At 42.7% G+C, this 13,420-nt stretch overlaps 1 protein-coding gene across 2 annotated transcripts in view; it reads left to right on the top strand.

Moving 5' to 3' along the window:
- Window positions 1–13,420, top strand: part of LOC106566793 (helicase ARIP4) — a 114,705-nt gene that overhangs the window by 50,773 nt on the left and 50,512 nt on the right. Inside the window, exon 1 of one of the 2 annotated variants that reach the window (XM_014135187.3) lies at window positions 1,719–3,032. The exons of the other annotated variant lie outside the window; for it this stretch is intronic. Within the exon in view, the coding sequence (XP_013990662.2) occupies window positions 2,999–3,032 (34 nt within the window). The 5' untranslated portion in view covers window positions 1,719–2,998. Of the gene's footprint in view, window positions 1–1,718; window positions 3,033–13,420 lie in introns of those variants that run through there. 2 annotated transcript variants of the gene reach the window in all.

Below are 13,420 nucleotides of genomic sequence, written 5' to 3'. Positions count from 1 at the left end.
TGTGTGTGTGTGTGTTTTTGTATGTGTGTTCTGTGCGCGTGTGTGTGTGTGTGTGTGTTCTGTGTGTGTGTGTGTGTGTGTGTGTGTTTTTGTTGTGTGTGTGTGTGTGTGTGTTTTTGTATGTGTTCTGTGTGTGTGCGCGTGTGTGTGTGTGTTTTTTGTATGTGTTCTGTGTGTGTGTGTGTGTGTGTGTGTGTGTTTTTGTATGTGTTCTGTGTGTGTGTGTGTGTGTGTGTGTTTTTGTATGTGTTCTGTGTGTGTGTGTGTGTGTGTGTATGTGTGTTCTGTGTGTTCTGTGTGTGTGTGTGTGTTTTTTTGTATGTGTGTGTGTGTGTGTGTGTGTGTGTGTGTGTGTTTTTGTATGTGTGTTCTGTGCGCGTGTGTGTGTGTGTTTTTGTATGTGTGTTCTGAGTGTGTGTGTGTGTGTGTTCTCTGTGTGTGTTTTTGTATGTGTGTTCTGTGTGTGTTTTGTGTGTGTGTGTGTGTGTGTGGGTTCTGTGTGTGTGTGTTTTTGTATGTGTGTTCTGTGTGTGTGTGTGTTTTTTTTGTATGTGTGTGTGTGTGTGTGTGTGTGTTCTGTGCGTGTGTGTGTGTGTTTTTTTGCATGTGTGTGTGTGTTTTTTTGTATGTGTGTGTGTGTGTTCTGTGTGTGTGTGTTTTTGTGTGTGTGTTCTGTGTGTGTGTGTGTGTGTGTGTTTTTGTGTGTGTGTTCTTGCATGTGTGTTCTGTGTGTGTGTGTGTGTGTGTGTGTGTTTTGTGTGTGTGTTCTGTGCGTGTGTGTGTGTGTTTTTGTGTGTGTGTTCTGTGCGTGTGTGTGTGTGTTTTGTGTGTGTGTTCTGTGCGTGTGTGTGTGTGTTTTTGTGTGTGTGTTCTGTGCGTGTGTGTGTGTTTTTGTGTGTGTGTTCTGTGCGTGTGTGTGTGTTTTTGTGTGTGTGTTCTGTGCGCGTGTGTGTGTTTTTGTGTGTGTGTTCTGTGCGTGTGTGTGTGTTTTTGTATGTGTGTTCTGTGCGTGTGTATGTGTGTTCTGTGTGTGTGTTCTGTGTGTGTGTGTGTGTGTGTGTGTGTATGTGTGTTCTGTGTGTGTGTGTTTGATGTGTGTATGTGTGTGTCTGTCTGTGTGTGTGTGTGTTCTGTGCGTATCTGTCTGTGTTGATTGGGGATAATAGCAGGGAAGTCTGTTTGTACAGCAGTAAATAAATCCAGCATATTGTTTTGCCCCTGCTTTCCTTTTGCTCTGTCACTCAACAGGAACATTCTGCCATGGATTTGAATGTTGTTTATCAGTGTCAATTACCCAGTTCATGCCCCCTTTCATTTGCTGAGACTGTTTATGTAAACAGAGAGAAATGTGAGCTAAGAGACTTGAGCGAAGTAAAGGCACGTCTATGGAGATGTGGCAAAGTTGAGCGTGGGGGAAATGGCCTACTCTTTGGGATGAGAGGAGACTCCTGTATTGTCAAGCTAGCAATCTTTATAGGGCTGCTTCTACCTCTTCTTTACCCTCCTTCCTTCCTCCCCCCTCCCTCCTACCGTCTCTTGTTTCTAGCTCTTTCCGGGGGAGGGGATTGTAAGATGTGTTTTAGTGTGTGTGCAGCCTCCCACGTGAGTGTTTGTAAAGTGATCCGGGTAAGAGGGGTGTGTGTGTGTGTGTGTGTGTGTGTGTGTGTTGGAAAGGTCCCGGGACCTGGCTCCACCAGGTTGTTTTGAGTGCCCCGTCCTCTCTTACTTTTTCCTCATTCCATCTGTTCCCTCTTTCCGATTGAACTCTCACCTCCATTACCTTAGGCAGCCTCACTGAGGAGGAGGGGCCTGCTGACATCATGGCGACATGGGTGTCAGTTGGTGGGGCGACTCTCCCGGTGGAAGGGGTGTTTGTGACGTCCAGACAGAGCTGGGCTGCTTTCAGCCCCTCATTGTTTTATAATTGTCCCTTGTGGCTCTGCTTACAGAACCATGCTCTCAATACTCTGGAAGTCTGGGGCAGTATGGCAGAGTGGAGCTGACATGGATACTCTGGCTTGGCAAGAGGACAGAGATGAGACCCATTCTAGAGTAGGAGGATAGCATTGCTTATACAGAGAGGTCATGGGTAAAAGTATCTAAACCTGTTTTGGGGGTTTGAGTTCTACTGATGTCTTGGGTGTCTTGGCTAGGAGGAAGTGGAATCTTGAGTAAGGGGGAATCTCGCTTTAGCAGTAGCTGAATATCCGTGGAGGGAGGTTTTATTGTATTGTCAAGTTTTGGTCTATTTTTTATTTTTCTCTCAGTTTTTCTCTTCTCCATCATTCAAGAGTGCATATGTTTAGACGTGACATGTCATTTATCATTTGGCCACATCATCTACCTAACTACATGATTAAGTTCGTACTTCTTACATGATCAAGATGCAGCCACTTGAAATAATTCTGTCTTTCGAGCGCCCCTGCCTGCAGTCTCTCCCGTTTTACACGGCACACATGCTGCTCCTTCTGCCCAGCCGGCATCTCTGCTCTTTCTCTCCCTCTCTTCCGTAACGTAGGGTAGCGGTGTGCGTACGTAGACAGCCCCCCTGACGAGGCCCCCTGCTCCAGCATGAAAGGTTATGTAATGAGTTTTTAGTAGAGTTTCCTGGTTGTCAAGAGCCTGACTCGACTCATGTTGCCGCTTAGGACAGGGATGAGCTAGCGTACTGCCACTCGCTCATCCTGTCAATCAGTTAGTAGGGGGACAAAAACTCCTCAGATAAACCGGTAACGCCTAAGACCAAAAGTAGAACAAGAAGCCAGGTTCTGCCTTATAGCTTTTAGGGAAAGACGTTTTTCACTAGAGGAAGTGAGTTAGTGCGTTTCGGAGCAGACGGCGGTAGTCAGGCCACCTGTTCCCCCAGCCTCAGAGACGGGTAACAGAGATAGTGAGAGAGACTACACAGAGAGAAGCAGCAAGCGGGGGCAGCATCACCACCGCACACCCTCTACAAGCTTTTGGGACACTCCACACACCCCTCACGGAGATTCTAAGCATGCTGCTGCTGGAGGAGTCGGAGACCTTTGCAGGTAGGTGACCCCCTGAACCCTGCTGGCACCCTGATCCTCCTTGGTGGGAGGGGAGTGTCACTGACTCTTAGGACAGCAGCAGGTGGGGGTGATGTGATGACTGGGGCTGAATCAATGATTACCGGAGAAAGATGTGTGGATTAATAATTTGTTGTTAGTGAGAAATCTGGATGATGATGATGAAGAACCAGGGTGTTATACATTGTAGTTCAGAACCAGGGTGTTATACATTGTAGTTCAGAACCAGGGTGGTTTACATTGTAGTTCAGAACCAGGGTGGTTTACATTGTAGTTCAGAACCAGGGTGGTTTACATTGTAGTTCAGAACCAGGGTGGTTTACATTGTAGTTCAGAACCAGGGTGTTATACATTGTAGTTCAGAACCAGGGTGTTATACATTGTAGTTCAGAACCAGGGTGTTATACATTGTAGTTCAGAACCAGGGTGGTTTACATTGTAGTTCAGAACCAGGGTGGTTTACATTGTAGTTCAGAACCAGGGTGGTTTACATTGTAGTTCAGAACCAGGGTGTTATACATTGTAGTTCAGAACCAGGGTGGTTTACATTGTAGTTCAGAACCAGGGTGGTGTACATTGTAGTTCAGAACCAGGGTGGTTTACATTGTAGTTCAGAACCAGGGTGGTTTACATTGTAGTTCAGAACCAGGGTGGTTTACATTGTAGTTCAGAACCAGGGTGGTTTACATTGTAGTTCAGAACCAGGGTGGTTTACATTGTAGTTCAGAACCAGGGTGGTTTACATTGTTGTTCAGAACCAGGGTGGTTTACATTGTAGTTCAGAACCAGGGTGGTTTACATTGTAGTTCAGAACCAGGGTGGTTTACATTGTAGTTCAGAACCAGGGTGTTATACATTGTAGTTCAGAACCAGGGTGGTTTACATTGTTGTTCAGAACCAGGGTGGTTTACATTGTAGTTCAGAACCAGGGTGGTTTACATTGTAGTTCAGAACCAGGGTGGTTTACATTGTAGTTCAGAACCAGGGTGTTATACATTGTAGTTCAGAACCAGGGTGGTTTACATTGTAGTTCAGAACCAGGGTGGTTTACATTGTAGTTCAGAACCAGGGTGGTTTACATTGTTGTTCAGAACCAGGGTGGTGTACATTGTAGTTCAGAACCAGGGTGGTTTACATTGTAGTTCAGAACCAGGGTGGTGTACATTGTAGTTCAGAACCAGGGTGGTTTACATTGTAGTTCAGAACCAGGGTGGTTTACATTGTAGTTCAGAACCAGGGTGTTATACATTGTACTTACTGTCTGTGGATTGCAGTCGTTTTGTAACGGTGTGCAACAGCGTTGCATAACGCTCCCTACTTATGCATCAGTTTGACACCAGCCATCCTTTCATTCAATGTTTCTCTCTCATTTGTTCTTTCTCTCTTTCATGTTGTTCTCTGTTAGGAGCTCTCAGATGTTTTATTTGATGTGGGGGCTCTTTGACCATTTCTACGGTAACCTAAACAGGTGGCAGTGGGAGGATTTATTGTTTGATGAAACGGTACTAGCCAGTCTGAATGGGTGCAGCACGAGGAACAACATATGGTAAACTACAACAACAAACGTATTTATATAGTGTAGAGCACATCACATTAGGGATGTGGTCACCTTCTAAGATTGGGATTACTGGTAGCCTGTGTTCGTCTCCTCTTCTTTCTTATTGTTTTTGTCCGTTCCTCTAGTTGTGGTAGTTGATTGGGTTGACAGTTATGTTGTGATCAGTGTGGCCACCCCTAATGGGCATGGGGGAGTTGTCTACGTCGACCACATGACCTTGTAGTCATTTAGCACAGGGTTTCCTGAACTCGGTCCTGGCGCCCGCATCATCAAGCTTGGATTATTTGAATCAGCTGAGTAGTGCTAGGGCAAAGACCATACGTGGACCCAAGGGGGGCACCAGGACCCACTTTGGGAAAGCATGTTTTAGCAGACCTCTTAACTCTAATTGCTCCTGTAAGTAGCTCTGGATAGGTGCCTTGCTGAAGAGCACGTAGACAGATTTTTTCAGCTAGTAGGCTCGGGGACTTGAACCAGCAACCTTTTGGTTACTTTCCCAACGCTCTTAACTGCTAGACTACCAGCTGCCTGGTTAACAACTCTGTCACGATCACACTTTGTAGAACGCTCTGACAATGTCCCCAACATGTGATCTGCTGAACTCCAGAGATCCTAGGATGTGTCCTGATGATTCTAAGGTGTCACTGCACTTGTCTACCCTACAATGCCAAAACATGTTGTTTAACACCTCTGCATTAACATGCTTGCATCCAAGATGAACTGTATAATAGTGTGAGCAACTGAAACCGCCTCAGATAAGTGAACCCTTAGCATGGTGGTGTTTTCAGAGACGAGCCCCCCTCCCTGGTCAGAGTGGAGTGTTAGTCACACAATGTGAGGTGTTATAGAAGCACCCTCCTTCCTTCTGCTGACCCCGGTCATGGTAATCTCTGCAGTCTGAGATACTGGCCTAGTAAAGCACTAGATCAGCCTCCGAGCACTGGGGATCGCACAGCCACGCTGCCACCCCCCTCAACGCTCCACTAACACTCCTCCTGTCCCTGTTCAATAGGGCTGTCAGGCTAGTTATGCAAGGTGTGTCCTCCTCTCCTCTGCAAGGCGTGCCCTTTGTTTTACAGTATTTATTCCAGAATTCGTTTGTTTCAATTTTTTCTGAATATTTTTTTTGCAGAATAGCTTTGTTTTTCTGATTTGCTTTGTCTATTTCTAGATCAGAAGGATAGATATTGAAGTTTTATTTTTTTGGGGGGGGGGGCCTGAGATGTTTACATGGAAACTGATGAGCAGCTGTCTGCCTCTAAGGTGGTTTCCTGTGGAAGCCATTGTAAAACACAACAGCTGTAAAACAACACACACAAAGACTTAGAATAGCCTGTTTTAGGGGAAGGGCTGCCATACATTGTTGATGGGAACAGAAGATATGGATTTGTTTGTGAATGTACATTGTAGGAATTAAAGTCTGTTCTGTGGGTAGTTTATGTGATTGGGCGTGTACTTGATTAGGTGTGTGTGTACGGGCTGTGCGGTTCTTGGGCTTGTGTAACAGCCAGAGGCTGCCGTTATATAAGTGTCCCTCTGCCTGAGTCCATGTTCATCGCGCTGTTGGTGTGTGTGTCAACAGGGGGTAGGAAATAGAGGCAAAATGTGTCATCTTATTGGGCTAACTTGCCACCCTCGTGGGGGGGGGGGGGGGGATTTCAACACAGTCTATTGACCCCTTAGTTGTCCTTTATTCATGGCTGCAGCACTAAGAGTTCTTCGGCTTGGCACATATTGACCTCTCGCACATCGATTTTACACAGGAACCTTAAAATGAAGTTGGCAAGTGTTGATTGTCTTTGTAAAGAATCTCCTCTGGCTCACATGTTCTGTGTGTAATGTATGCCCACTTGTGAAGGGTTAATCAAGCTTATTACAACTCCTGGTCAATGCCTGCTAGGGCCTAACTGGTAAATATTTTGTCCTGAGGTGAACCTCTGTGAAAGGTGGCCCTGTATTGGAGCTTCCAGCAGTTTCCCCGCTCCGTGACCTGTAGTCGCCAAGTGAACACGTGTTGCTGAGCGTAGGGGCTTCTCTGGTTTGAGAGTTATCTATGATCTCCTTACTGACGTAGATGAAGAGGGGAAGACTAGTGGTTTTTTTTTATTTATTTTTTGTCCTCTTTTTAGTGGGTCAGTGGCTCGCTCCCCCTTTTTTTTTTTTTGTATGTCTTCTTTTGGGCTCCTAGTGGATCTAAGGCCCTCAATCATAAGCACTGAGTTTTTTTCTCTGATTCTGGCCCAGTGGTTTGTGGGATTTGTAGAATTAGTCATTCTAATTATGTGGTTTGATTTCCCACCTTGTTCTGGTAAATGTTCTGGTATGGCTGCCTGGGCGTGTACTGGATTAGGTTTAGTTGGCGCAGTCCCGCACCTGCCTGCAGATCTGTTGTGTAACTCCGTGGGTTAGAGCGAGCTTCAGCAGCACTGTATGAAATAGGAACATGACATACACACACATAGGCCAGGCTGCCAGGAAACGGGGCCTCTGAAACATTACACTCATGCGATTCATGGACCTGGATCAGACTTGGCACCAGGGTTGCATGTCCACTCAACTCAGATGACATGGATTCTGAGAGCTTTGAACGTTGCTTCTCAACTGAGTCCTCACATATTTGATCTATACCAACACCAACATTCAGTGCCTTGATGATTAGTTGACGAGTTGAATCAGGTGTGCTAGTGGTTGAATAGAGCAAGTTGGCAATGTGAAACGACTGGGTTAAGAAACCCTGGGTTAGAAAGTGCATTGGAGAAGAGGAAGTGAATTAACTCTTTCCAGATAATTCATTGAGTGGCACAGGGAGACCATGATGACCTTGAGCCATTGTTGTTTACCAGTCAGTTCCTCTTCCTCTTGTTGTCATGGCGCCCCCTGGTATTCATCAGGACACTCTGCCTGTCCCGGCCGGGATGGTAATTGTCGGTCTTTGATAATCAGCACTACACAAATGCTGATTCTCTGCCGTAGGAATGGTGTCTTTAGCTAAGCACTGCCTGTAAAGCATTGTTACATAAACAACCAGGGTAACATCACGTTGTGTAACCCTGTGGCTTTCTGAAGGCGCCCCCCCATCCTCTACCCTACACCCCTCCCATCCGAGATACCCCAGAAGAAGCAGTCAGGGAGGGAGGGGGGGGGGAGAGAGAAGCGCTGCTTATGTAAATGTCAGGCTCCTTCAGGAAGCACAGAGTCATGATTGTGAAAGAGCAGGAAGTGAAAACATGAACTGCACTCTCCATGCTTCTGGAATGAATTAGGACAGGAAGTTGATGGGTAGTCAATGTGTCATCGCTGTGGTGGTCTTTGTGTGTTTCCCAGGCTTATGTAAAATAGTCTTTGTTGTGAGTATTGCTACAGTGTTGCATGGAGGCCAACTCTCCTTTATCTCCCTGGCTATTATGATTGGACGACTGCCATGTGTAAAGTGTCGTTGCCACAGAGTTAGTCCACTCCCTCTCTGAGAGAGAGTTTATTTAAAAAAAACAAAAAAAATGTGTTCCCTACCATTCGGAAGGAGTTTTTGTATTCCGAAGTCCAGTCTTTGGTGAATGGAACCTTCTTTTGGTTGTGTAACATAATTGTGTCCCCACTGTCTAGTGGAATGGTGCTGATGTTCTCAACTCGCCTGGTCAGAGGCACCTATAACAGTAGAAATCCATGATCGCTTGATGATATACACTCAGTTTCCAGTTTTAGGTACACACATCTAGTACGGGGTCGGACCTTCCTTATCCTCCGGAACACTGTGAATTCTTCGGGGCATTGATTCTACAAGGTGTCGGAAACGTAACACTGGGATGTTGGTCCATGCTGACGCGATGGCATCAGGCAGTTACTGCAGATTGGACGGCGGTACATTCATACTGCGAACAGCCCGTTCCATCTCATCCCAAAGATGCTCTATTCGGATTGGCCAGCAACAATGTTCAGATGTGCTGTGGCGGTCAATCGTTGCTCAGTTTGTATAAAGGGACCTACCTTGTGCCAGGAAAACATTCCCCATACCAGTACACCACTGCGACCAGCGTGTGCTGTTGACACCAGGCAGGATGGGTCCATGGACTCATGCTGCTTATGTCCAACCCTGACTCTGCCATCAGCATGACGCAGCAGGAACCGGGATCCTTTGCACCAGGCAATGTTTTTCCACTCCTCAGTTGTCCAGTGGTGGTGATCGTGTGCCAAGTGGAGCCGCTTCTTTTGTTTTTAGCTGATATGAGTGGAACCCGGTGTAGTTGTTTGTTCCAATACCCCATCCGTGACAAGGATCGATTGAATATCCGAAACATACAATATACTTGCAGTGAAGGCGCTCAACAACTTCATCATACCAGTCATCCAACAGACTCCCATTCAGAGCGACACATAGAAGCATCCAGGGTCAATGCCCTGCTCAAGGGCACCTTGACAGATCTCCCACCAGGCCAAAAAACGTGAACCCGAACCCTCCAAGATCCAGCATTTATATATCTACCATGGAATCGGTACATCAAAAATCTCTTCCCAACTATTTTGCAATCTGTATGGCACAGTTATCAACATCCTGGTCCTCAAATTAAACTGGTATACTTTCCTATTTATGCTATTTTTATTCCTCCACCAGTTTTGATCCTTTATATTGTGCAAACAGACCAGTTCCCTACCTCCACCTGCCTCCTCCATTTTTGGGGGTAATGCTGTTATAAATTGGTTGTACTCATGGATTGAGCAGACATTCCCGTACAATTCTGATAACTCCATGAAGGACATAACTACCATTCCGATTTACAATATCATTTAAGAACAAAATACCCTTTTCAAACATCTTTCCCATAAATACAGGTATTTTATCAACCAGCACATTTGAGTTCAGCCATAATATTTGTGGTAATATTTGTTCTATCTTTTCAGGGAGATGAAATTGAAATTGTAGCCAGCTCTGTAATGCTTGTTTGAAAAAGAGAAAATGAGACATGGCAATCTGCACAAACACAAAAAGGCAATATTTAAACAATTAATGAGCTTTTCTTAGTAATCTACTGGAGAACCATTTAGGGTTCAAGTAAAACTTTTGAATAAGTGAGGCTTTTAGAGAGGTTTAGTGCTTTTATATTTAATAACCTCAACCCGCCCAATTCATATTCATTATATAGATAGGCACGCTTTATTTTGTCTGATTTAGCGTCCCAGGTAAAGCAAAATATTTTTTGCTCATATGATTTGAAAAACGAATCATCAGGAGTAGGCAGCGCCGTGAGTAAACTGAGATATGATTAAGGAATTAATCAGGGCAATTTTTCCATAAATAGACATATTTACCTCTCCATGGTTGCAGAATCTATTTCTATTGAAATTCATTCTTTTGTGATATGAATACCAAGTATGTCTACTTCACCATCAGCCCATTTTATAGGTAAACTGCAGGGTAATGTTTAAGTTTTTATTTTTTAAGATCCAATACGTAATATTGTACACATCATAATTAACATTTCTCTGGACTAAAACCTATCTAGACCTTTAATGAGACATTGCAGGGATCTAGCTTGCAGACTTAATATAAAACTTGTCATCGGCATACATGGACACCTTTTGTTTTTAAACCTTGGATTTCTAATCCTCTAATGTTATTGGATCTGATTTTAATAACTAGCATTTCGATGGCCATAACGAATAGATATGGTGACAGCGGACATCCTAGTTTAACTCCTCTTGACAGTTCAAAACTCTCTGAGAAGTAGCCGTCATTTACTGTTTTACACCTGGGGTTGCTATACATTATTATTACCCATTTTATAAGAGAATCACCGAAATTGAAAAAATCCAGGCATTTTATAAATAAAATCCAGTCTTACTTTATCAAATGGCTTTTCAAAATCCGCTATAAATACCAGGCCTGGCTTCTTAGATGTTTCATGATGTTCTTTTATTTCTAGTAGTTGTAGTATATTATCTCCAATGTGTCGTCCATGTAAAAAACCTGTCTGATCAGGATGAACAATACCTGGTAAAACCTTTTTAATTCTGAGTGCTATGCATTTCGCTAGTATTTTTGTATCACAACATTGAAGTGTAAGGGGCCTCCAGTTTTTTAGATATACTGGGTCTTTATATTTGCCACCTGGATCTTGTTTTTAATAAGATAAATCAGACCTTCCTGCTTAGTACCTGACAGACTACCATTTCTATAGGAGTAGTTAAAACAATCTAACAATGGAGCTTTTAGTAAATCAAAAAAGGCTTGATATACCTGTACTGGTATGTCATCAAGCCCTGTGGTTTTTCCAGACTGAAAGGATTTAATAGCCTCAAAGTTCTTCCTCTGTAATTTGGCCTTCGCACTGATCTTTTCTGTACATTTGTTAATTTTCAATTTTTTATGTTATTTGGAAAGAATTCCTTACCGTAATCTTCATTCAGTGGGAGAGGATGGGACGGAAAAGAGAACATCTGCCTAAAATAATTAGCTTCCTCTTTTAAATATCATTCGGAGAATCATAGATGACTCTGTCTTCAGTAACGAGTTTCTGCTAATTATTTTTGTTAGTGTTTCCTGTATTGGAGATTCAGGAAGAATTTTGTTCATTTTTCTCCATAATACATCCAGTTTGCTTTATTTTTGTAATAGATTACATTAGATTGTTCTTGAATAAGTTCCTCAAGTTCTTTTTTTTCTTCCTCTAACTTATTTTGTATCTCTGTAGTATTGTTTTTATTGTTGTCTACTTGTACTATTAGTTCATGGATTTCCCTTGTTAGTCGTGTCTCTTTAGCCAGAAACTGCTTCTTTTTTTATTGATGAATATTGAATTGAATGACCTTTGAAGGTACATTTAAAGGTATCCCAAACAATAAGGGGATTTGCTGAACCTTTATTATACTGGAAAAATTCTGTTATAAATTATTTTGTCTTAGTTAAAAATAAGTTGTCCTCCAGTAAACTTTGATTAAATTTCCAATATCCCGTCCACGTGGAAAATCTATAAGAGTTATGTGAATGCCAATTGATGATCCGATCGCATTCTGTCTCCTATTAAAACCTTTTTAATCTTTTGATGCAAGAGAGAATGAGACAAGAAAGTAGCCAAGATGACTAGCTTGATTATGTCTCCTCCGTGTATATCTCACTAGGTAAGGGTTTTTTATTCTCCAAATATCCACTATTTCTAATGTGTCCATAATATTTGTGATTTCCTTAAGGGCACGGTGATAGTTTGTAGAGTGATTACCTTTATGGTCCATTGAGGTACTTAGCACTGTGTTATAGTCTCCTACCATAATGATTTGATCATTTGTTGCCTGTAAGTTCAATAAATTGGAATAAATGTTTTCAAAGAAGTATGGATCATCCTTATTTGGACCATATAGATTAATGAACCAAATCTATTTTTCATCCACTTTCATGTTCAAAAATATCCAACTTCCTTGCGACTCATCCCTGACTATTTGCACATTCAGATCGACATTTCTGTTAATTAATATCATCACACCATTTGAGTTCCTTTAAGGATGTAGAGTGAGTTTCCTGTAAACAGTATATGTTATATTCCTTTTCTTTTAGCCACGTAAAGACTGATCTTCCTTTTTTATAATCTGCTAAACTGTTAAAATTATAACTGGCTATACTTATTTCACCCCTTACCATAACTAGATACTATTCTCAGTCTAAACTGACTATAATTAGTGTTTGTAAACTTACTGCCATCAGAGGTATTATGACGGTCAAAATTAGAGCTTTCAAATGTCTGATATTTAGAATTCAAGAAATAGGTTCTAGCAATATTTGTTTTATTCCCTTGCCTGTTTGCCTGTGAGCCAATGCCACAGATGTTAGAAAATTGAGACAACATATTGTGTGTAGTAAATCTGAGTAGGTTGATGTGTATGATATTGAATGTGATTTAGTGAGAGTGTGTACGATGTCTGAATAAGAGTAAGACTATAATGTATGCTGTCCAAATAAATAATAACTCTGCCAATTTGCATGGTTGAGTGTCTGTGTGTAACATGTAGTGCGTATAGCCTTAATATTCATGATGATAATTGTAATCCATATCGTATCACTGTCATAGTTGCGTCATAATTACCTTTAACATCATTGAAAAACACATCCCAGCATTTCCATAGCAATTGACGTTTCACATGATCTTGAAAGAGACCTTACGTTACTCTAGAGATGGCTTCACTACATACAAATGTATTCCATACAATACTGTCATGACGTTGGCCTCTTTGAGTACAGGGAGGACAGTTGACCCCCTCCCCCTTGCACCATCCCCCAACCTACCTCCCCCACCCAGGCCCTGTGTGAAGGGGTGGTAAAATTCCAGAGGAGAATCTCTTGCCACATGGCCCATAGAGAGACACAGGAAATTCTTCCAACTCACAGAATTGGGGAGCCAAGCGACATTTGTGTTCTGGAGAAGGTATGGAAGACTGGTGAAGAATCCAGCTACGAACTGGTCCGCTTGGTACAATTTTGTGATACTCAGAAGAGACAATATAGCCATATTACCATAAAACTGTTTATATAATAGCCAAATGGTTGTATAGAATGTATTAATAAGGATAAAGCTATTTTGTAATACATTGAGATGCTGTGTACTGATGTTAATGTGATAGAATGTATTTATGTCAAAGATTAAATCAGTCATCGGCACGCCCCTAGGGACACAGACAGGACCAGGCGTCATGTGACAAGCCTGTTCTATGTTCACTATAAAACCCCACCCTGATTTACTTTCTGCAGACCAGGCCTCCACTCCATTGCGAGTCGGCCAATAGGTTTGACCATCCAATCCATCTACTGAAAGTGAACTATACCACGTAG

This window comes from Salmo salar, chromosome 13, assembly GCF_965601325.2.
Source record: "Salmo salar chromosome 13, fSalSal1, whole genome shotgun sequence".
In the NCBI taxonomy this organism is placed as follows: Eukaryota; Metazoa; Chordata; class Actinopteri; order Salmoniformes; family Salmonidae; genus Salmo; species Salmo salar.
The sequence above is the reverse complement of the archived record's forward strand: the minus strand, read 5'-3'. Positions and strand labels throughout refer to the sequence as shown.